We start from the raw sequence: 24700 nt of genomic DNA, 5'->3' as shown, positions 1-24700 counted from the left end.
AATTTCTCTCTACCCCTCCCCCCTTTTTTTTCTGAGGGGTTATTTTTTGTTGGGGGAAGGGGTTGGTTTGGGTTTTTTTTTTTAAGAGAAGTAGCATACTCAAGAGACAGGCCTCAACTATTGTGCCTACTCGTCTAGTCCACTTGTACTTGCACTGGTACCTTGCTAAAATCCATTTATTCTAGGAGACTTTGGAAAACAAAAGCATACAAAAAAGCTGCACATCCTGCTCCTCCTCTCCCATCCTTAAAGGAGGTGAACAGACACTCAAGGAAGTTGAACTCAGCCAGGGAGAACAAAGATGGTCATGGAGATGTCAGACCCTGAATTTTTAGTCTGCTCTGCCATGGCCTCTGTGCCCCAGAACAGGTGGATCGAGCACCTAAGTAACCATACTTTAAACTGATGGCTGTCCACAGCCATCCATTCAGTTGTATTTATTTGCTCCAGCCCACAGCAGGGAAGATAAGGGGGGAGGAACACCACCACCCACCACTAACATTGAGCAGGGATGTTTGCAAAGTGGAAGAGATATTTTTACGTTATTTGGCCTCAGACAATTTTTTTTTGTGTTCTTTTACTCCTCCTAAGAGCCTAATATGCCATGGTTATTTTTTTTTCTGGACTGGACTTGTAGAAAGACTGTCTTTTTCATTATATTTTAAAGATACTAGTATATTCTTTAAATTAGAGCTTGCAGCATGTCCCTTAATCTCTCAGAAGCTACTTCAATTCCAGCTTTCTTACAGGCTTGTGAGAGACCTTTAGATTTTAGTCTATTAATTAAGAGTTCAGTTGTGGAGTTGTCATCATCACTTTTATTCATCTGATATTCCCTCCTCACACAAGCACTAACTCCAGAAGAAGAAAAGAGCAGAAGGACGACAGAAACCTAAACATTCATCAGCTCTTACATCAGTATTTGATATATTGTTAAAACAGCATATAGCAATGTCTGCAAACAATTGACTCTTCTTTAAAGAAACCAGAACTAGTAAGAACACCTGCCTCAGTTCAAATGAATTAAGTTCCAAATCTAACACACACACATAAATGAAATTTTACATACAAATGTACACACACTGCCTGCATCCCCTATAGGTAACACCTGAGAGGCCTCCAGGACCAGCCTCTCAGCATCACTAGCTCTCATCTGTGACCACAGGCAGTCTTCCAGGCTTCAGCGAGCAGGAAATTTTAAGAGCCTAACTTTTAGCTAAATAGCCTAATTAACAGCCTTGTACAGCAGGAGTTTACTGCTGATGTTAATAAAAGGCAAATCACTCCCAGCTCTTGTGTTAAACCACTTCTGCTCAATGGCAATCATTAAAGAACATTGCTCTTTAAAGTGCTCCTTCAAAAACTTCAAAGAAATCACTCCAATAACAGTGGAGTAGATTTTTAGGTCTTGAAGTTGAGTACTGATAAGCCTGGTACCTCAGAAATCCTGCTACAACGGGAGGCAATAACCCATGTTAACATAGGTACTTTAAAACACTCTTGAGAGTTTGCTCACTGTATCAAGCAGCAGCTCTCTGTGCACTCTATGTTGAGAACATCAATACAAGGATTTGCTTTATTCAAAGACAAATTTACAGCAGAAACTAATGATACACGCCAAAGCTATTTCAATCACTAGTACTGATGTGCCAGCATGTTTCTTCCATCTAAATGTTGATGGTACCACTCAGAGGTCAGTTTGCTGCAAAGTATTCACAGAGGATTCAGTTAATTTTGCCTACATGCTATTTAACTTACCATGTAAGTTTTTGATCATTCAATTTCTAAATAATTCCCTGATTTAATTTAAATTTAGCAATTCCTTAAGCAAGCCCAGACAATTTAAAAAAACAAAACGCTACAATAATCCCAGAAATTCCTGAAGTTCACAAAAAAACATTTGTTTTTGTCTCACTTTCAAGAAAACCAGAACACCTTCTAAAGGTAAAGATGGCATAGAAAAACATATGAAGTATACAAAGCACTATATTTAAAGATTTTTCAGCACAATCAGATATGTTCAGAAGAGCTCTTATATATTCTTAACTCTAAACATTCAAGGAAGAAAAATATGCAGTGTATTTAAGTCTGTATTGGTTTTGCAGATTAAAGAGAAAATGTGTCAATTTCTTCCATTCCCATTCTGATTAATCCCATATCTTAACAAGACTAAATCTAAGGGCTGAGGCCCTTTAACCCCTTAATAACCACAAAGCAGGAAACTAGAAAACCTCTGAAGACAAACCATTAAAAGTTGCTTAGCTGAAAAGACACCTGCCACAGTTAGGGGTGCATATTACATAAAACCACTTAAAGTTTCTTAACTTCATCTAATCATTGCTGTTGAAGAACAACTTCTACAGCCTCCCAGACACTATTGTCCCTACAGACAAGTCTTGTCCTTCCAAACTCTATAATGCAGAATCACAAAACTATTAACAGGAGCCCTAAGGCACTCTTTAAGAAGAAAATAGCAGAATTAGAATAGAACTGTGTATTTTTTTATATAAGATTATGTTTGCATCGTTCTCTCCAAATTCGGGAATCCTCCCTTCTGACACATTTTGCATTTATGGTTTACATTACTGAAATTGTCAGCAACACAAACTATGGCTTAAAATCAGGCAGTTTCATTAACAGCAGAATGTTTCTAGATTTGACTTTTAAAATAAATACAGATATTAACTTGATCTTTATAAGCAATCCTTCCTAAAATACAAAAAAGCTAGAAATGCAAGACTGTAGCTGATATGTGCTAGAGAACATTTTTTAAATGTGTCCTGACCAAAATATGCTTCCATTCTCTGTCCCCGTGGTTCTGCCATACATTTTTACCCTGCAAAGCATGATTCTGCTCACATTCCTTTCAATTCTACATTAGGACCCTGTTGCAGTCAGGTAGATAAATTATAAAAGAAAGGCCTCATCAAATCAGGCCTTGCTCTCTGCTGTATGTGCAGCTAAGCAACTTGCCTGCTCCCAAGTGAAAACAACATTAAGCATGAAAATAATTAACACAACAAGCTATTCTATTAAGAAAACCATTTGCACCTGCAATAAACAAGAAATCTGTCTCATGGGAATCAGTGAACAAAATATATAAACTAACCAAGAATAGAGAAATTTGATAGACAAGTAAAATACCTTTTACTAACCAATGGAGTAATTGGCAAGAAAACCAATTAGTCACACATGAGGTCTGTAAAAACTGTATAAAATAAGTTGTGTGAATAAAGAATTGGCTTTTCCTGCATGAAGAAAATGGAGTCTTGGCTGATTTATTACAATAGGAACCTAGTCTATCCTACCTGGGCCAAGATGATTCCCACTCCCAGAAAATATTATCCCATCCCAGTTCAGCACATTCATGCAGCCTGCCTTATTCTGCCTCGAGCCTGCTCCAGCCTCCTAAGATAGGAAAGCAGACCTAAAAATTGGTTATGATCCTGCTGTGAGTAGACTGGGCTGTTCAGGGAGCCAGAAGTGCCACCAGTGTACTGCAGAAAATGACTGCTAATCATATGCATGAAGACACCCATGCAGCTCAGATGAATACCCACGCAACAAGAAAGGCAGCAGCTATCACAGTTGAGTATCACACTGGCACGATCTCAAATCCCACAGTTTGGGAATCTGGCAGAACAGCTAGGCAGCAGTGCTTTGAACTGTTGCTGCAGAATGCTTTAATATTCCCTGCACGTGGACAAGTGTGCAAATGTCCTGGGACAGTAGAACTACAATTATAATAAATCACACCAAATATACCAGCAGATATTGACAGGCTTTCAAAAGACTCCTGGATTTGGTGGCAAATGCACAGTGGTAATTAGGTTTGTGGGTTTGTTATTCAAATAGAATAAAGTTTTCCTTTGTAAAGCATCTGAAAGTCTTTGTTTAAATAGTGTAGTTACAACATTTGTCACACATTGGGAATTGTGAACTAGAAGAGGTTTCTGAGGTAAATCAGAGCAAGCCTAAAAATTGCTACAGTTTACAGACCCATTTTACAAACCTCCAGATTCTGGGTCAAGACTCAGAATAAATAGTGTTACCAAAATAAGTCATCACAGTCAAATATGCCAAGGCACTTAAAGGAGTGACTTTCTATTTAATGGCTTCTGGGTCATTCTCAGGAAGGAGCTTCACAAACTGCTGAGTAGCACACTGCTGTACACCTCTTGCTTTCTGCATGACCCTTGGATTGCCCATAATCTCACCAATACTATTTCCAGATCTAAAATATAAAGGATACAACTTCATGGCTTTGTAATAACAAAAACATGCTGTTGATGCTTTGCAGCAATCAAAATGCATCAAGACTATTGTTTACACTTGTGAAGCTCTTTGTCAGGTTTTTCTGCTACTAAAAGAGGCAGGCACAAGCTGGACAACCAGTGGCTTCTCCCTTGGTAGAGCTGTCTCACAGTTGCACCTATCACAGCATCTTGCAATGTGAGTATACATCCTGCCAGATAAACTTTTCTGGGGTGCTACACAGCAAGCTTCTATTCAAGAAAACTCCTTAATTTTGCTGAATTTCACCTCCATGTAAAGAACCCAATTCTAACTCTCTTTTGGAGGCCAGAGCTGGGAAAAATATTCAATGCAAACAGAACAGAAAGAGTTGTCATATAGTATTCTGAACCAGGCTGGCTACTCATCAGCTGTAATATAAACACTACAGATCATGAAGCTCCTGTAACTATCTTCTTTATTTCCACCCTGGTATGTTTACTGAGTTTGTTAATACATACCACATACCTATGAAGCTAAAAATGGGAGCACATTAAGACAGAAAATAGTTTTAAAGGTGTTTCAAATGAAATTATCAATACACTATGAAGTCTTATGAGGAAGTAATTTGTGCCTTCACCAAGAAAAAAAATACCCCTGAGCAATACTTCAGAGCAAACTGGGAAACTGCCAAAAGAGGGACAGTTCAGTAATGTTTAAACTTGCAGGTTTGGGATGGAGACTGTATGAAAGAAGAAGCAGGCTTTCTAACATATATTCTGCAATGAGTTATTTGTTTTAAAAGAAGCAACTTGGGAGTTTTGAATTCACAACAATTCCTTAGGGAGGGGAATAAACTTTTTTCCTTTTTTTTTTTTAATACACTAAAGCAGGATGCTGACACATTTCCATGTTCAGACACCAAATTCAGAGGACCATTCTTATATTCCCTTGCCAGAAGGTGCTATCTACATTACTAGAGGATATGCATAATCAGTATAATTATGAATGAGTAATGCTAACAAAGTTTTCCTGAAATTCATTAACATCACAGAAATGCATTCTGGTAAAATAAACAAATTGCATAGAAAAAATGCTTTTCACCTCCAACTACACTTGTCTCAAAATCCAATTTATTCTCAAATTCCTGCCCATTCTAACAAATTACAGTGGTCTTGCAATGCAGACAGATATTCTCAGGAAGGGAGAGGGACAAACCAAAGGCTGAGTCACATCAGTGGATGGAAGAAAAAAAAAACCAAAAACCCATGACAATATCTTCCTGAGCTTGCCAGATTATCTCAATTGGTTAGAGCATGGTGCTACTAACACCAAGGTCAAAGGTTCAATCCCTGTGTGGACCATTCACTAGAGAGCTGGATTCAGTAATCCTTCCAACTCAGAATTCTGATTCTGATCCAACTCTGATTCTGATACCAGTGACTTCCAGATTGGATTTGCCCACCATATTTTCAACAGTTATGTGGAAATCTCAATTTGGTTTTCCTCAGAAAAAGTAGTAACAATTAGTTTGCTACTACCTACTAACCTAATTTCCTCCTTTTTCACCAACCTAAAATTGATATAGTTCATCATTTGCCCTTGAACAATGAAGCTCCTAGAAAGGGAAATCTCACCATATTTTAAATTGTTACTATTATATCTTAATTGTAAGGATGCTTTGGTTAAGTGATTATAATGATTAAATTACACAATCTTACATAAACAACCTATTATTTTTTCAAAACTAAAATGTTTGCTTTTTTAAAAATAGCTCTAACAGTCATCTTTCCAAAAATATTAAAGAACATTATGAATTTTTTAAAAATTATAGATGACGCTTAGTTTATACATTACTTTTCTCTTAAATTTTGTTCCCTTTTGCACATAAAATTATAATCAAATTAGCATCTCTAGCAACTGGAGATTTACAATTTTAAACTTTAATTAGAGAACAAACATTACTGTAAATATGTATAGAAAAAAGAAAGTTCACCAAAAATGAAATGGATTATTTGTAGACGAACATTTTTACTAAAGCATTTTCTCTTTTCAGCATCAAAGAAAAGCTAGAAGTCAGGAAGATGTTCTTGTTTTGTTCCAGATTATTACTAAAGGTTTATTCTTATGCAATTTGAAGGGCTTTTATTACAATCCATAGTATTTGCACCAAGATCGAAGTGTTCTCTCTTCTACGCACACGCTAAAACAAGAGTTAAATGCGGACATTGAATTCACTACTTACTGGAATAACCAAGCAGCTACAAGTTGGGGCAAGATCCAAGCTTAAGGAATGACGAAAAATACCTTTGCAAAAATCGTGTAATAGTTTGCAAACCTATTTTACAAAACTAATTTTTTTTTCAGAAGTCCATAATCTAAAAGAAACGGGGTCTTGGGCCAGAAACCTGAACTTTGGCACAGAGAGAATAAATAATTTACACTCTCTTTCCCCCTCTCACTCTCTGGAGGCAAGCCGGAAGGAGGAAAAATTTTGCAGCCCCATCTCCTCCTCCTCCTCACAGTGATAGGCATCTACCACCTAGAGAGCTGTAACTAACTATTAAGGTCTGATTAAAATGCTTTATAAAACATAATAAGTCATGAGATAGTATAAACACACATTAAATACCTTCTGCGCAACTAGCAATAATTGCTGAGATATTCATAACTGTCTGTGAGATTTCAATGCCTTTCCCGTAAAGCCAATATTATGCATGTCTAAAGTAATACTTCTTCACAGAAATCCCTTTTCCTGCTCTGGATACAAAAGATTTGGGCATCATTCATCTTTGCACAACATTTAAGAATTGTTTAAATACCTCAGGATGTGCAAGAGGGTTTAGAGTTTAACTACAACACCCCTGCATTCATACAGCAATCTTGGCACCTGGTGTTTGAGTTTTGAAAGAGTTTACATTTCAGTCACGCAATGAAAGATAACAAATAAAATTCCTCATTAATTGCACTTGCACTTTCAAAAATTCTAGGTCCATTATTACCCATACATTATTGTACTTCATAACTCTATAGGATGAAGCAAAGGTGTACAGTGACTGAAAATACAACTTGGAGAACAATCCAAAACCAAAAGCAAAGTAAGGCAACTTACAAGGACTGCAAGCCGCTTAATCCTCTGATGGCCTCATTAGGTACAGTCTTCAGCTGATTGTTCTGTAAGGTTCTGTAAAAATCTACTGTGTTAATAAAGTAGAATTTGACAATCATCTTTATCAAAGGTAGAGGTAACAGAAAAGCCCATAGTCCTGTTATGGTTTCCCAGATTTCTAGGGTATGTAAATGCATGTAGAATTATCAAGACCACATACCCAAAGGCAACAATGAAGCAAGAAAATGGTATATTTCAGTTTTATTTACAACTCATTCATCAACAACATTAATTTGCAGAGAACAAACTCTGACACAATATGCGAAATTCCCTTGGGAATTCACTGGAGAGATTAAACAACTGGACACTAGGACAAATTTGCTACAAGAGATGATATTTTATTGTTTTCTTGTGGAATTATCTTATATATGCTAGAAAACACACAAACCTCTAATTTTTACTGAAGTTACATCAATACACAATGCATTAACAATCAGATTTAAAAAGTGTACTCACAACAAAGCGCTATTGACCCAAGCGAAATTAAGCTATACTGTTGTGGGTTTCTTCAAAATTGTCTTACAGGACAATGTGTGCCATGTGAGTTCTTTTATAAAGATAATATACAGTAATTTCACGAATACAAGCCGCACCAATTTGACTAAGATTTTGCTCCTAAACCGGAAATGCGGCTAATAATCAGGAGCGGCTAATACAACCTCAGAAGTGCCAGCCAGAGTGCTGAGCCGAGCAGCTGCAAAGTCGGCATTTTGCGATTGTTACAAATCGCTACTCTGTTGCACCGCGGGTGGAGCCTGGCTCCCTGTAGGCAGCACGGGGGGCTGGGAGAGAGGCGGGAGAGCTCTCTTTCCTCCTCTGCCACAGCCCAGGGGAGAGACGGGGGGGGGCCCGGCGCCGCCATTGCCGCGGCCCGGGGAGGGGGGGGGGGAAGCCCGCGCCGCCATTGCTGCGGCCCCTGGAGGTGGGGGGGAAGTGTGCGCCGCCATTGCTGCGGCTCGGGGAGCCGATGGGAGCCCCACGCTGCCATTGCTGTGGCCCAGGGAGGGGGGGGAAAGCGCGCGCCGCCATTGCTGCGGCCCGGGGAGGGGGGGGGGGGAAGTGCGCGCCGCCATTGCTGCGGCTCGGGGAGCCGACAGGAGCCCCACGCAAGCCATTGCTGTGGCCCGGGGAGCCAACGGGAGCCCCGCGCAGCCATTGCCGCGGCTTGGGGAGCCGATGGGGTGCTTTGTCCCCGCCCGCCGCCGCCGCGGCAGGAGCGGGGAAACTCCGTCCCTGCCCGCCGCCGGCGCCACGGGCGCGGGGAAGCTCCGTCCCCGCCTGCCGCCGCTGCCGTAGGAGCAGGGGAAGCTCCGTCCCTGCCTGCCACCGCGGGGCAGCGCCGACCCGGGGTGACCGAGCCCAGTGGTAGCGGCGGCCGGCCCCGAGCTGCAGCACCGTGCTGGGCCACCTAGCCCCGTCAGCGGCCCCTAGCGGGCCGAGCCTGCACAGCCTTAGCTCAGCCAGTAAACCCCGCCCTCCCGCGGTTCAGTTACTAATTGCACGCGGGTCCTCGCTGCGAACGACAAAGCGGCTTATATTCGGGTGCGGCTTATCTATGGACAAAAACCGAAATGTTTGCCAACACTCAGAGATGCAGCTTATACTCAGTGCGGCTTGTATTCGTGAATTTACTGTAAATAACCTTATAAAATCTTACTCAGTTTTGGTGCATACTAGGGTAAAAAAATCAAGCAGACAAGTTAACTGTTAATTAAGACATATCCTGCATTTTTCCAAGAACTGCTAGAATTTCAGGCACCTCCAGTGTTAGTATTGCAATGGATATGCCTTCAAGAGCTTTGACACTTTGCATTCAATCTACAAAATATCATATTAAATAGTATTGCAAATGGGCATTTCCCTAATCTGTACCTGGTAATAGTGTCTGTTTTTTTCTTTAACATCGTAAGGTCTGCTATTTTTTAAACTACCTATAACAGTACTACCTGATAATGTCAGGGCACCTGACAGAGTATGCTGAAGGGGTAGAGAACAACAAAAGCTTACATGTCCTTTTTAGGGTTTTTCCTCTGATTCTTCTGCTACAAAATATACTTCAGAAACAAAGAAGTGTTCTAATAAAATGTAATAATTATAGTTTAGTCAAGTTCATCTTGTCATCTTAACTAAATCCAGCAGACTTTGTAAAGAAAAAAAAAAAACAAAGTAGGAGAGCTATACTTTAGGAGGACAGAGGGCAAAAAAGTTTCCTCCAGCCTACCAGTAAACAGTCTGGCTATGCACTAAGAAAGCATACAGCTAGCTATGAAACTCTAAAACCCAATTACTTACAGAACTTTGAGTTCTTTCAACCCAGACAAGGCCTTTGGATGGATAAAAGTAAGGTCATTGCCAGCCAGTCGCCTGGAAAAAAATTGTGATAGTAATTTCAGTCACAAAATACAGTACTCCTACAACCATCTAACAAGGAAAATCACGCCTATATCAAATCCCGCAAGCAATTATGCATTTTGCATTCAGTTACACTATATTCACAATCTTCCATATTTGTAACATTTATTTTACTTATATCACATTTTTAACAATGAATATGCATCACTCAGCCTTGTGGATATTCTTTTGCAAACATGCTGGAAAAAACACACCCTAGAATGATGAAGAACCTTCTTAGGGTACTAGGTTTGAAAGTGCATCTACCAACACAATCCTCTGGCTTTCAGCATTGCTCCACTGAAACACATGCTCTGGTACCCACATGTTTTTAATATATACAGCAGTTTCTCAAGAAAGTACGAAGTCAAAAACAGCTAGATGCTACAGCAAAGCAGCAGTGAAGTCTCTATGAGAACATGAAATCCCAAACATAAAAACAATATTCAGAAGCAAGTGGTATTTTCACCCAGTGCTGACAACTGACAGGACATGTGCTGAATATGACCAAGACATAATATTGGTAATATTTCGTCTTTTTGATCAGCTATTTGGAAGAACTTTTCAAGAAAGAGAACTCTTTTGGGGCAGGGAAATAGAACAGGATTCTCAACCATACACACTCTCTCAAAATGTGGATGGTTTCAAATTTGGACTGCTAGACATTAACACAAAGTAAATTATGAAAATCACCATGATATTAAAAGTAATAAAGACAAGAGATGCTGTAGAATACAAAGCAGGAAAATCAGAAACAGTAGTCAAAACAGGTGCTTCCAAACAACTCATTCCCCCTTCCCCCACTCTTTTTTTTTCCCCCCCCTCAATGTTTTACTTCTCCTCTGACCAGCACATCCTGTGCAGTCCAGCCTTGGTTGAGCTGCTAATAGCTGTATTTTATCAAGGGTAAAGACAATAATGCAAAACACCTGGTAATCCATAATTGACAAAAGATGCAAAAGTTTCAGCCAAAGTACTTGCTTTTAGACTTGGGTTTCATATCCAAGCTAAGCAAAAGCAATGTTGAACAAGGTTGTGCAATGAATCACCTGTGGAAATACTATGTACAATCCAATAAGAGTTAATAATTAAAAAACATTGTGCTTTAACAAAGGCTCCAGAATATCAAAACCCACCTCTGTTGTTACAAGGCACTACGAAGCAAGCCAGACACAGTAAAGGGAAAATATTATTTCAAAGAGGCAATCAAAGGAAACAACAAGAGCGACATCTAATTTCTTAAGAAGTTCACTGTAAAGAGAAAGAAGTACTCATGAAACATGCTGGGTCTCTACAGCAGAGAGTCAGTAATCTGCAAAACATGTTTATGCTAAAATGTGTTTGAAAGAGCACAATACAGATCCTTAAATCAAACAAAATTCAGCTGAGGCTGTAGCACCTAATCATTTTGCATACAAACATTACTATGATTACATATTACACAATTCAGTGAGTGGCAGTCCTGGTAAATGTGTCAGGCAGCTCCGGCTGCAGTTCAGCCAAGGTTCCCCATTAATCCGGTGTGTGTGAGGCTTGTCAGGCATCTGTTCCCTCTCCCAATGAGACTGGGGATTATAACTTCAGCTTTTAAAAAGTTAAACTAAATACAGTTGAATAGTATCCCTCAACCTGAATGTCACTAACAACACCTAAAGAGCACTGGAAACAAATTACAGTTGAGCCAGAACAAGACTTGTCTGACTTCAAATAGTATGACTTTGCTTCTCTCAAGGCAACTCCTGCTTCTTCAGCCTTTTTCCAACCACCAGAAAAAAACCCTTGTGGTCAATTACATTTCCATTTCTCCACTATCCGGCAGTGTTCCAGGAAGTGTGGAAAGGCTTTGCTAATCCGTTTGCCAAATATACATTTATTGTTCATGTCCTAGCCTTGGGGAGCTGCTCATCAGGAGGTTCCAACTGCAGCTCTTAATCAGGCAAAGATCAGTATATCACACACTGCTCTCAACACTCTTCCCATGCAACAGTTGGAAGGATGGAAATGTTTCTCTTTACATAACCAGGTTCATTTTAAAGAGACAACTGAAAATTTGATAGCATACAATATAGCACACATGCAGCATTATAAATTAGGATGCCATTGAAATCATCCAGTCAGGTTTTCCATATTACCTTCTTTCAGCAAGTCTTAAAAGTATTTATTATTAAATAGTTTTAAAGCCTCTATTGCTCTCTCTCTCACACACACATGGTAAATGGGCTAATGGAACTCACAGTTTTACCAAGGTCAAAGCTCTAACACAACAGGAAAGACACAACACTCATCTCCTGGCAGCAAGACTCACTATCCTGCTTGAGAGCAGCTCTGGAAATGTCTTGCTCTATGGTGAGACAACTTGACATTGCCACAAAGCAGCACCCTAAGGCAGCTCTACATTTACACTACCAAGGGCTGAGCACCTATCCTTCCCGTCATTCTGAGCGGAAATAGTTAGAGATACCTAATCTGAAAGTCCATCTGTTGCCATTGAACCATGGTACATCACCATTAATTAGAGCTTTTTCCAAAAGGCAGATGGCTACAAAACAGATTCATCCAAAGACAGTAAAACGTTATTTAAACAGACAATTGTAGAGTGTCCTGCCACGCTATAAGGCCACAAAAAACTTTATTTGCTCTCTCTTACTTCTCAAGGCACAAACACAGCAGCAGACATCATCTGAAGTGGGATGTAAACATGTATCACGCTGACCATGAACTTTTCTGCTAACTCAGTCCTGACTCTCCTTGTTTGGAGACTTTGCAAGGGACTGCAAGTATCTGGAATTAGTGCGTCTGAGTTAAACCTTGGAGGTTGCTCCAGTGGAATCACAGATGTAATGCATGGCCAAAGTAGGTATCCTTCTTGTAATTGCTTAGCATTGAATGTTGTAGTCTTCTATTTTTACTTTAAAAATAAATATTAAGTGTTTTAATGGTAAATTTGGACAAATTAAAATTTACAGACTCAATTTCAGCATAGCAGGATAACAGAGTAGGACACATGGAGAACAAAATAGTGCTACTAACCTGTCACACAGAGGTGAGCAATACCCTGTAATCCTTACTTAAAGTGACACAGTAAATAATCTACAGATGTGGAGGACACCTTACTGTTATTACAGACATCAGGATACAATGTAGTTAAAGACTAGCATTTTGTGGTGTCTCATTCCCAGAGTACACAGCAAGTCTAGTTTCTTGCACTGAAACAGCAGCTAATACTATTTTCTCTCTTTTGGGAAATTAAAACTTTTGCAATTATGAGTCTGGCAACCCAGCTGCATCTTAACCAAGCCAAGTTAATCACTGGTGTTGCTCCAAAAGTCAGGAAGGGTGTTCCAAGGATATATTTTTGCCTGTAACAATTAAAATCATCACTCGTCTTGCATCCCAGAATAGTCATTACCTTAGTAGGGAACTTGAGCAAAGAGTTTCATCTCCTTCTGTCCTTCTAAGGTCTTATGCCCATACAGAAAATGTTTTTTCTGTGGAATTTGGGTTGCTTTTTTCTTTTCCTCTTGGTGGAATGCTCCTAACCTTTTCTCTATCTTGTCTCTGATTATACATAGGTTACTTTCTCCACAGATCAAAGTGACAGAGACTGCAATCCTGATATGTCACAATAAAACACCTGATATATTATTTTTATTTCTACATTAGCTGCTTTGTGGTAAGACCCAAGACTCCTATTTCAAGGTTTGGTCAAGCCTGAGCCTTCAATATCAATCACTGTTCCTCTGCCTGGTCAACATCCACTTTTAGCTATCCAACTTTTACCTACCTAATTTCATCCTATTGGAGAACAATACACTGCCTCTCCACCTGAATTTTTGCAAACTCTATATTTTGTGCTGTCTTACATTCAACTATTCTACTATCTTTCAATGCCTATCCCTAACTTCCATCTTTTCTAGGTTCTCTGTGTTTTCCAAATACAAACTTGAATTTTACTTTAAGTTCCCCCACAACAGAAGTAATCTTTGAAAATGCCTCATAGATAACTTAATCCATTATGCCCAGCAAGTGGTTCCTCCAGAAAAGAGCTTTAGTCTCCATCCATGCCAAAATAGCAGTTACTCTGGAACATAAATCTGTTTTTCTTAATAGCTGATGCCTATTTAGGTGCTACAATTTATTAATTAAGGTTTAAAGCTCTACAGGAGAGGTACAGTCATTTTCAGGAAAATACAGGGTTTCACTGCATCCCTTATGCAGGGGTGGATGCCCTGCCTATGGAGACAGCTCCCACCCAAAATGGGCAGCTGCAGAAAGGGAGGAGCTGGTAAATGGAAGCCCTATCTCCAGACTAAACTCAGCTTTGATTATCTGTGAGTAGCTAACAGCCCCTTTGGGACTTCTGTCAGCTGCAGCCTGCTGAATTGCTGAGAAACCAATCTATTTCCTACAGGTTACTCCAAATTCCTCCCTACCAATTTAAAAAAATTGAATGGATACTTTATTTTGCTACTGCTAACAGAAAATGCATTTGACTCCTCCTTTTCTTGCAGTAGTTTTAGCATTATACAACCTCAACCATTATTTATAAAATTATGTGTACCTACACCAAGACGCATCATGACTGAAAAAGGGTACTGTAACTACAGTAGCACCAAAACCGCATCAACTCCACTTTTTGTCATGATCGTTCCCTCTCCAGTATTTACAGCTTTCTCAAAGTTATATTGAGCTTTAAGATAATTGCTTGTTTTCAAAATGCATTTCTGGTCTGAAAAGGTAAAATACCTAAGTAAACTAAACTGACTGATTAAAAAGTTCCTAAGTTCTATGGTTAAATTGCCAGCAAGAATCACCATCATCTACCACAAGACAAAATATGCTCTATGGTAACACTTTTCATAGACTATCAAAAACAGGAAAATAAGTTACAATGGATTTTCAAGAAGGCAAGCATTTGCCACCATGCAAAATACGCTCCATCCCTTAATTTTCAAGCAGTATCTGTACGTGGGCAAAACCTCAAAGCAGAACCCATAGGCTGCTACACATGCATTGATAGAAATATTTTAACATTTGTTATACACTACAAGTTGTTGAAACAAGTGGTCTTTGTAATCTCAACTAGTATTCTGCAGCAAAAAATCTCAGAAGTTTGCATAAATTTTTTTAACATGGACATATACGTCAAACATAAGCAATAACACCATGGTGTCTTTTAAACTGGTTAACATTTATTCTACAGCAATGCTGAGTTGTTGCAATAAACAATTTTGATTCCTCTCACCTCCAAAGCAAAATGCAGAATATATATTATAAAATACATTCTTTTCTCCCTACTTGCCTTTGCATATCTTGTACTGTGTTGTGGTAATTTTGCTTTGCTTTACCGTAGGCCAGACAGAGCTTTCTCTCGATAGCTATCTAAACTCTCAAGTAATAATGCATTTCACTTACCTAGTCTGCACAGCAGAGACACAGATGAAAGCCATCGAGCTGGGTTTTGATCAACTGGGATGAAACAACTCAACTACAGATTTATGCTTTTAGCAGATAGTGGTACTTGGATGCTCAGACAGTTTTCAAGATCATGAAATATGTTAATGGTGAGACATGAGAGGGTGAAAAAACTGCTGCTGTTATAGTAAATCGTCAAAAGTTGCTTTATCTGTTATACAGCCTTGTCTCTTGTCTTGGCATTTATTGGCTATCTAGGCATGGGCTCTTTAAATGACCATGCATCTAGCAAGTGACAATGCAAAATGGGGAAGTGGGTTAACTGTACATATATTTGCAATTAAATTTCTTTTACTGGTTTTCTTACTGCATATTGGGTAAATGCAAGACCCAGGTTCTGCAGACACTTTCACAACGAATGACCTTAAACAAATGCAGCTAATTTTCAGTATGATTCTATGATTCAGTGTAGGTTGACTGTTAGCTTTTTTCGTGCTGGAATAAAAACAAATATTTTAACAGAATCATCTAGAATTTTATTTTTATATAAGAAGGGCAGGAAAAATAACTTTATAGGAGTCTGCTTACTATTTCTGTGCCAGGACGTCTGTCAAGGTTAATTAACCAAGAGTACTTCTGTACTAACAAAATATACAAGAATATAACCACCCAAGCAGAGGGGAGGAAAGGAGGGAAAAGAATGACGTTACCATGTCTTCTTATAGTTACATATAGCATCATACTATGAAACTATAATGATAGCATATACTCAATTACAGTAATTTCACTACTATATAGGCACACTCTTTTAACTAAAATTTTGGCCCAAACTCGGAAGTGTGCCTTATAGTCCTGTGCGCCTTATATATGGACAAAGTTCAGAAATTTGCCAACCCAGAAGTGTTGGCACGAGCTGCGAGCCATGGAGGGAGCCGGCAGGGCTGTGGCTGCTGGGTGGAGGTGGGGTTGCAGGGCCACAGTTGCCGGGTACAGGCGGGCCCACAGTGCCACGGCTGCCAGGTGGAGGCAGGGCCTCGGCCAGCAACCACGCAGGGGGAGCCGGTAGCGGATCTTCACTGCAAAAAAAAGTGCACCTTATAGTCCAGTGCGCCTTATATATCAGCAAAAGTTTGGAAATTTGCCAACACCTGGAAGTGAGCCTTATAGTAATGAAATTACTGTACATTCTCAGAGTATAAGGCGTTTACCTTCAACAAACAGAATTTATTTCTTCTCCTTTTTTGTCTAAGGTTTTCATAGAGTTCCTGTGATGACTCTTCAGACCCTAGCCTTGAATTGGCTACCTAATCACTCACACGCATTCATCTTTTGCTCCACACTCCAATTTCTGAAACCAAAAGGAGGAGGGAGGACTGCATTGTACAAGCACCATTTGGAGGCCACTTCTTGGAGAGACACAGCTTAAGGGCTTCTCAAGTTACTGCTTAGCCTCCAGAAGCTTCGTATCTGGCTTATACCATCAGACAGCCCCAACCTGGCAGCATAATAAGGCTTTAAGACTGGTCTTGAAGTGTAACACTGGAAAGCCCAGCCTTCAGGCCATTTAGCTAAGCCAGCTTCTATGTGTGTGCATGTGAGCAGAACACTGAAACTCAGAAAAACTGACAGATAAGGAAAAAGTTTTGTTGTTCTCTAAAAGTACTTGCAGCAGAATAACCAGTCTTGGGACTGTCAACTTTGGAAATTAACATGTAGAAACAGAAACAGGAAAGAAAAAAACCCTCTCATCTTCAAAAAAACAATGGAATTTACTCAACCTACTAGCATCTATCCCCACAAACAGGAAAAAACATGCAGCTGTCAAGCAGATTAAGAACCTTCCAAGCTACAGAAATATTCTCGTATCAGCATGACTAAAATTCATCCAGAATCAAATTGATTTAGGACTCACAGAGATAAGAAAACACTAATTAAACACAGGTTGGCCAACATGTTTTGAAACATCATTTAGCATTTAATGAAGACCAAGTAAATGATGTTTAAAAATATCTTAGCTGACTGTGGTTAATTCTACTTGGGAGTCTTTGCCTAAAGGTTTGTCTTGACTAGAATTTGAAGGTGCAAGTTACAACATGCTGATGACTTTGTAAAGTTCTGGTGCACACAAGGCACTAATGTGAGCAGGTTGGTCAAGTTGTTAGGCTTTTAACTTGCTACCACATGAGAAACCTATCCCTCGCATTTTTTTCATTTAAGTTTTACCTCTTGGAATTCAGGCTGGATCAACTAAGGAAATCACCTCCTCCAGTTGTTCAAATATTCAGAGCTGGTAGATCGATGAAGGGCACTCATTGGCTTCCAACCCTATGTCATATTGCTATTTCTGAGGAATCAACAGCTGGTATCTACACTGGCTACCTTTGTAAAAAAGGAGCTGAAGATCTCTGCCTGCTCCTCAGAGTCTGTTGGTGGGGCTGAATGGATCGAGATGGGGCAGTAATATCTCCAATAGTGCCAGCCTGTTCTCCAAGAGGATGTTTAATCACAGTTTTACTTACCATATGTTAACAAAAGGCATCAGGAAAACAAGAAGATTCATTCTTACCTTTTCTACTCAAAACAAGTCCTTCATCTCCAGTTTCTAACTATAAAGCTTGGGATTTTTCACATATATGAAAGAGAAAATAATTGTTTTTGCATACGACCTTGAAAATACTGCTCTTAAAAGATCTAGCATGAAGGACAAAGCAAATCTTTCCATCAAGTGTTCCACAGTCAGGTGAGGAAAGACACAGCATCCTAAACTAACAGCCCAGCCTTGGCATAACTCCAAGAGATGTCTTATTCATAAAACTCAAGTAATAAAAAATACACTTTACTCCCTCTCCCTGCCCAAGGATAATACAACTTGGTGCTGATGGAGAAATTAGGAGGAAGTGTACCATCTAAATTACACACAGACAAGCAGTTGTGGCATTTCAGCCAGGTGGTCATCTTCAACTGCAGTCAAGACAGAAAATAACTCTAGACATTTCCCTTGCAGGAACTTCCTGATTACAACCTTATGGCAAAATCCTACCTCATTTTCAGAGACTCTGGACAGGGAAGGGAGGTGAGGAGATGTTTAAGCAAGACCTCTTAAGACTCGCAATCAACATGGATATAATTAAATAATCAAGCAAATACTCAGTCACACTATTTATTTTCTTGCAAAAATTAGTTGCACATGTGTGGTCTCTTACTCAGTCTTTATTCACGTCCCAAAAAGCAGATTAACATTGTGTGTCAGAAAAGAGAAAACTTTTATGGATCTAACTCTTCATTTTACTACTGTATCTTCCCAGCCATTAAATAAGGAGGTTTTTGCCCTTGCTGGATAAAATGAACAGTATCTGAAGGAAGTGCCACAGGAGAGAGTTTATTTCATATTACATATGAGTAAAAACCAAAAACATAACAGATCTTGGTATCAGTATACATCTGGAAGGTAATGAAGCACTTGTGTCTGTTGGTGCTTCAGGAAGGATTACAGTAATTTCACAACCATAAGGCGCACCGGACTATAAGGCGCACCCGCCGGGAGTTGGCAAAATTCGCAACTTTGTAGATCAGATAAGGCGCACCGGACTATAGGGCGCACTTTTTTTTTGCAGCGAGGCTCCGCCCCCAGCTCCCTCCGCGCGGTTGCTGGTCGAGGCCCCGCCTCAACCTGGCAGTCATTGGCCCCCGGGCCCGCCTGTACCTGGCAGGGGCGGTGCCGCGGGGCCCCAGGCCCGCCTGCATCCGGCGGGGCCGGGGCATGGCCGCCACCCCTCCGTGCTGCCTGCACGGGGCCAGGCTATGGCCGCCACCCCTCCGTGCTGCCTGCACGGGGCCGGGCTATGGCCGCCGCCCCTCCGCGCTGCCTCTCCGGGGCCGGGCTATGGCCGCCGCCCCTCCGCGCTGCCTCTCCGGGGCCGGGCTATGGCCGCCGCCCCTCCGCGCTGCCTCTCCGGGGCCGGGCTATGGCCGCCGCCCCTCCGCGCTGCCTCTCCGGGGCCGGGCTATGGCCGCCGCCCCTCCGTGCTGCCTGCACGGGGCCGGTGGGTGCCTGTGGAGGGGCGGCTCCGCCTCCACGGGGCCAGGGGGTGCCTGTGGAGGGGCGGCTCCGCCTCCACGGGGCCCGGGCGTGCCTGTGGAGGGGCAGCTCTGCCTGCACGGGGCCGGGGGGTGCCTCTGGAGGGGCCGTCCTGCTTGCACGGGGCTGGAGGTTGCCTCTGGAGGGACGGCTCCGCCTGCACGGGGCCGGGGCGTGCCTGTGTAGGGGCGGCTCCGCCTCCACGGGGCTGGAGGGTGCCTGTGGAGGGGCGGCTCTGCCTCCACGAGGCCCGGGCGTGCCTCTGTAGGGGCCGTGCCGCCTCCACGGGGCCAGGGGGTGCCTGTGGAGGGGCGGCTCCACCTCCACGGGGCCGGGGGCTGGTTGTGGGGGGCCATCCCGCTTGCACGGGGCCGGGGGGTGCCTCTAGAGGGGCCGTCCCGCTTGCACGGGGCTGGGGGGTGCCTCTGGAGGGACGGCTCCGCCTCCACGGGGCCGGTGGGTGCCTGTGGAGGGGCGGCTCCGCCTCCACGGGGCTGGAGGGTGCCTGTGGAGGGGTGGCTCCACCTCCACGGGGCCGGGGGGTGCCTGTGGAGGGGCGGCTCCACCTCCACGGGGCCGGGGGGTGCTTGTGGAGGGGCCGTCCCGCTTGCACGGGGCCGGGGGGTCCCTCTAGAGGGGCCGTCCCGCTTGTATGGGGCCGGGGTGTGCCTCTGGACGGGCCGTCCCGCTTGCACGGGGCTGGGGCGTGCCTCTGGAGGGACAGCTCCGCCTCCACGGGGCCGGTGGGTGCCTGTGGAGGGGCGGCTCCGCCTCCACAGGGCTGGAGGGTGCTTGTGGAGGGGCGGCTCCGCCTCCACAGGGCTGGAGGGTGCCTGTGGAGGGGCGGCTCCGCCTCCACGGGGCCGGGGGGTGCCTGTGGAGGGGCGGCTCTGCCTCCACGAGGTCGGTGGGTGCTTCTAGAGGGGCCATCCCGCCTGCACGGGGCCGGGGTGTGCCTGTGTAGGGGCGGCTCCGCCTGCACGGGGCCGGGGCGTGCCTCTGTAGGGGCCGTGCCGCCTCCACGGGGCCAGGGGGTGCCTGTGGAGGGGCGGCTCCACCTCCACGGGGCCGGGGGCTGCTTGTGGGGGGCCATCCCGCTTGCACGGGGCCGGGGGGTGCCTCTAGAGGGGCCGTCCCGCTTGCACGGGGCTGGGGGGTGCCTCTGGAGGGACGGCTCCGCCTCCACGGGGCCGGTGGGTGCCTGTGGAGGGGCGGCTCCGCCTCCACAGGGCTGGAGGGTGCTTGTGGAGGGGCGGCTCCGCCTCCACAGGGCTGGAGGGTGCCTGTGGAGGGGCGGCTCCGCCTCCACGAGGTCGGTGGGTGCTTCTAGAGGGGCCATCCCGCCTGCACGGGGCCGGGGTGTGCCTGTGTAGGGGCGGCTCCGCCTGCACGGGGCCGGGGCGTGCCTCTGGAGGGGCGGCTCCGCCTCCACAGGGCTGGGGCGTGCCCGCCCCTGCTCCGCCCCACCTCCACCTGGCAGCCATGGCCCTGCCGGCTCCCCCCGTGGCTCGCAGCTCACACTTCCGGGTAGGCAATTTTTTTGAACTTTGTAGATCAGATAAGGCGCACCGGACTATAAGGCGCACTTCCGGGTTCCAGGGAAAGTTTTAGTCAAAAGGGTGCGCCTTATAGTCGTGAAATTACTGTATTTTCTTTGCAGTAATACTGGGTGTGATATGGTTTTTATACCCAAGTCAGAGCGAGGGCACCCTCTCTAACCCTTGCTGGAGAAAGTCAGGGCCCTACCCTAAGGCTGACTGGTTGGGATATTACCTGCGCTCTCCTTCAGACAATCACATCCTTCTGTCACAACTAACCTACAGACAGACATGAAACAGACTGCAGCCCTCTGCTTCTCACATGGACCAGCAGCCAGAGAGCTAAAAGCTTATCATCTAAATTTTGCCCATGAGTGCAAGGTAAATAAGATGACAACATTCTAAAGGGTTAAGAGTGGAAATCAAAGCAAGCTTAAAAGGTCATTATGTCTAAGATACTTCTGCTTTATTGGAATGGTTCAAGTTTCTGATGACAGACTGGAAAATTGGCCAAGAATAAAAATAATTTTGATTTTGCCTTCCTCAATAAGAGACTGCCTTTTTAATTAATCTAGCAGATCATTCACAAATAGAGAGTAAAATCCTTCAAACTACTTCAGATAACTTTACATATTGAAAAGGACTGACACCTTTTAAAAAGGCCATCAAAACATAACACAACATGGATATTCCAGTTAAAAATTCACACTGGAAAATGGTTTCTGCTTTCTAAAGACACTTGTTATATTTTCCTCTTTTAGCCTTCTATAAATACTTCAGGCATGGTTAGAAAATCATGGCAAAGTTCAAGAATTTTTAGTTTCCATATCATGTTTAAGACTGCATCATATTTATGTTAGCATTTTCTGAAGAATACACATCATTAACTGCTAAAGCAAAACCCTTGGTGGTCTGCTTATCCCTGACTCTGACCATTGCCATTTCAATCGTTTGCAAATTACTTCCAGATGGGTATCAGTTACACAGACATGGAGAATTTTTATAACATTTATAAATAATGCTAGAATCCTGCTGACATATGGCAAGTGTGCTATATAGTAACGTACATGATGAGGCTGTGAATGAGGAGCACTCAACCCAATGGTTGGATTCTGCCCATGGACAAGTCCAGATCCCTTTGCTTGTACCTGTGAAAAATACTCCAATAGGACATTATCTCAAAGTTACAAAATCCCAGATTATTCCTCTAAATTTGATTCCTTGCTGGGGTATCAGCTGTGCATTTAGTGCCATTTCAGATGTCTGCTTCCACCTGGTCCCAAAATTGCCATTCACAGCACCCACTGGTTTCCCATCTATATCAGACATGTCAGTCTGGCACAGGTGTCTTGGATGATCCAGAACATTTAAAAACAGCCTGGGATGCACAACTGAAGCACCCAAGTTGCTTCCTCTTTGTTGAACAGGAGACACTTGGGAATTGAGCAGCCAGCTTTTCCAAATCTGGTACTCTGCTTCTTCCACTCATGTTCATTTTAGGATTTGGAAAACGATCCTCTGAAGTCTTTGCAGACTACCAAATAATTAATTTCATTGAAGAAATGACAACCCCCATTTCAAATGGCTCCTACTCCACTTTATCTCAGCCTCTTCATACATGCAACTCAGTTGCCTAAATAATACATTCTAATTGTCTTACATTTCCATTCAATTAAATTCTGTGATACTATTTTGCAACACTAATTAGCAAACTCTGGCAAAGGCTAATCAAACACAGCATTTGACAATGGCAGGGTTATGGCATGATATGAAAATAAAGGTGTCTGGGGCTGTCTCCTTGATTGAGACACACTAGACTGCATGCCGCTGTGGGTACTTACTGCATTCCCATTAGTTGGTGGGATTTTCATTTTCTTGTGCGTAATTCGTGGGAGAATTCTCAATGAAAAGTCACTTATAGCACAGATTCCAACACCACCTTAAGTCTTTTCTTTATATTACTTTTCTTTGGCATGGACACTAACCCCCAGTTTTGCATGCTGAAAAAGCAACTTTGCAAGGGTTCAGCAGTCAGAATTTGGATCTATTCAACTATAAATAAAAGCCAGGAAGGAACTCTGAAAATCATAGAAAGGAAAAATTGTGGTTGTACAGTAGGAAGTATGAGAGTTGAGCTGTTCCTGTTCATTACCAGCAAAAATAAAGAATGAAATATTTTTGTACCTTGTCCCATAGAGAAAAAGGAACAGGGAGAACAAAGCAGAAAAGTGTCCTATCTGGTGCTGGTCATTTCTGTTAAGGAGGAAAGCTGCTTTCATTTGAATCTACTTTATTATATTCCCATTTAATAACTTGAACTGAAACAGAAGAATCTAGAGTTGACTTGTGTTTTTGTTTTGGGGTTTTTTTTTCCCCAGAAGCTGCTTTAAAGTAAGCATGCTAAGAATGATTTAAAGCTTCTAGGTGTTCGCATATAATCCTGAGCTTAATGCTAGCCTATTTTTATTTTTCCAAACTGAAAACCTGGAATTTAGGGGGACAATGAGGTACGTGTAGCAAACAGCCCTTCGGCAATAAGCGCAACAGATGATGGCTGAAGGCTCTGCCTTTCCTCTTTATCTCCTGACACACCTTAAGGTTTATGAAGTTACACAATATGCACACCCACCCATTAGGTTTTATTGCTTAATTACTTTTTGGAGAAAAAAAAAAAAGAAGTCTCCCACAGTCATCCAAGTTGGATAAACAGAATTGTTTGGGCTTTTCAACTTCTAGTGTGAAATATGCCTATGAAGAATTAAAATAAAAAAGGGGGTTACAAATCTAGTCTAAAAAAACATACATACAGAAGCACATATTATAAAGCACAAATGGAATGTTGGCTAGCATATATTCTGAAGCCAAACAAGCCTTCCTAGACCACTTTTCCCAAGTGACCACTCATGCCTTTCTTAAATTCTGTCAAGTTCTGCATTTGTCAACACAAATGCACCATCTGAAAACCTATTTTTCTTCATAAAGCATTCCTGACTACATCACAGACTTAAGCAATACCTAAAATCAGAGGGAATAAACCAGAACCAGTTAAACATGAAATAACCTATCTCACACAATTTATCTGACATAAATCAACTTAACTGCACTTCACAGTTGTACTGATCTGAATCAAACTATTTAAGAACCAGGTAAATGGAGTTATTTAAGTGAATTAATAATGGTTGCTGCTACATTATCAGGATATAAAAGAGATCAAAATTCTAAGGAGAGGTGGAACACCTTATCAGAGCAACCAGTGAGGCTGAGGTGCAAAGAAGCTTTCAGGAACCCAAGTCTTTCTTCAGAAGCAAGCAATCCATCGCTTATCAATTTCTCAGTATCTTTGTTCCAGTGAGGTGCAGTGGTTGTACTGGTTAAAATAGATAACCAGAGTCAAAGGGTTCAGGGCTTAACCTGCTGTTTTGCTAGAGGGTCTAATTTATCCTTTCGCCCTCTACAAATGGTTTTCATTCTTTCCTTGTTTCCTCATTGGTAAAGTCAGAAGAACACTTCCCTACCTCATAAGGGTGGTCTCCTTGGGGAAATGAGCTGTTCTTTCCCTAAGGCGATTTACTGAAAATGCAGCATTCATAGTCCTAGTCTTGCCAAGGTCACAAATAGAGCCAACTTTAATTTGTACTTTAAATGTTCTTTAATATGAGAAATTCTACTGTGTCACTGCAAATATAAGAGGCAAAGCAAATTGCAAGGGGTTTTTCTTATCTATTGCTTAGTACTGGAAGTTCTCAAAGCTCTCTTACAAAGGTTGAACCATTATCCTCTCTTCACTGATAAGGGAACTATAAGGCACAGAAGGTGCTAGTCATGTAATAGTACTTAAAGCAGTAAAGTGAATGTTAAACCTGCCTCCCTGTTTAC

The 24700-nt window shown here is 42.4% G+C and overlaps 1 protein-coding gene across 1 annotated transcript in view; it reads right to left on the bottom strand.

Moving 5' to 3' along the window:
• LGR4 (leucine rich repeat containing G protein-coupled receptor 4) overlaps nt 1-24700 on the bottom strand; it is a 79732-nt gene that overhangs the window by 19416 nt on the left and 35616 nt on the right. Inside the window, exons 3-4 of the mRNA XM_033063625.2 lie at nt 9695-9766; nt 7346-7417 (exon numbers count right to left, since the gene is read on the bottom strand). Coding sequence (XP_032919516.1) covers nt 7346-7417; nt 9695-9766 — 144 coding nt within the window. The remainder of the gene's footprint in view (nt 1-7345; nt 7418-9694; nt 9767-24700) is intronic.

The sequence above is a fragment of the Catharus ustulatus genome, chromosome 6, assembly GCF_009819885.2.
Source record: "Catharus ustulatus isolate bCatUst1 chromosome 6, bCatUst1.pri.v2, whole genome shotgun sequence".
Lineage (NCBI taxonomy): Eukaryota > Metazoa > Chordata > Aves > Passeriformes > Turdidae > Catharus > Catharus ustulatus.
This window is presented reverse-complemented; position numbering and strand designations above follow the sequence as displayed.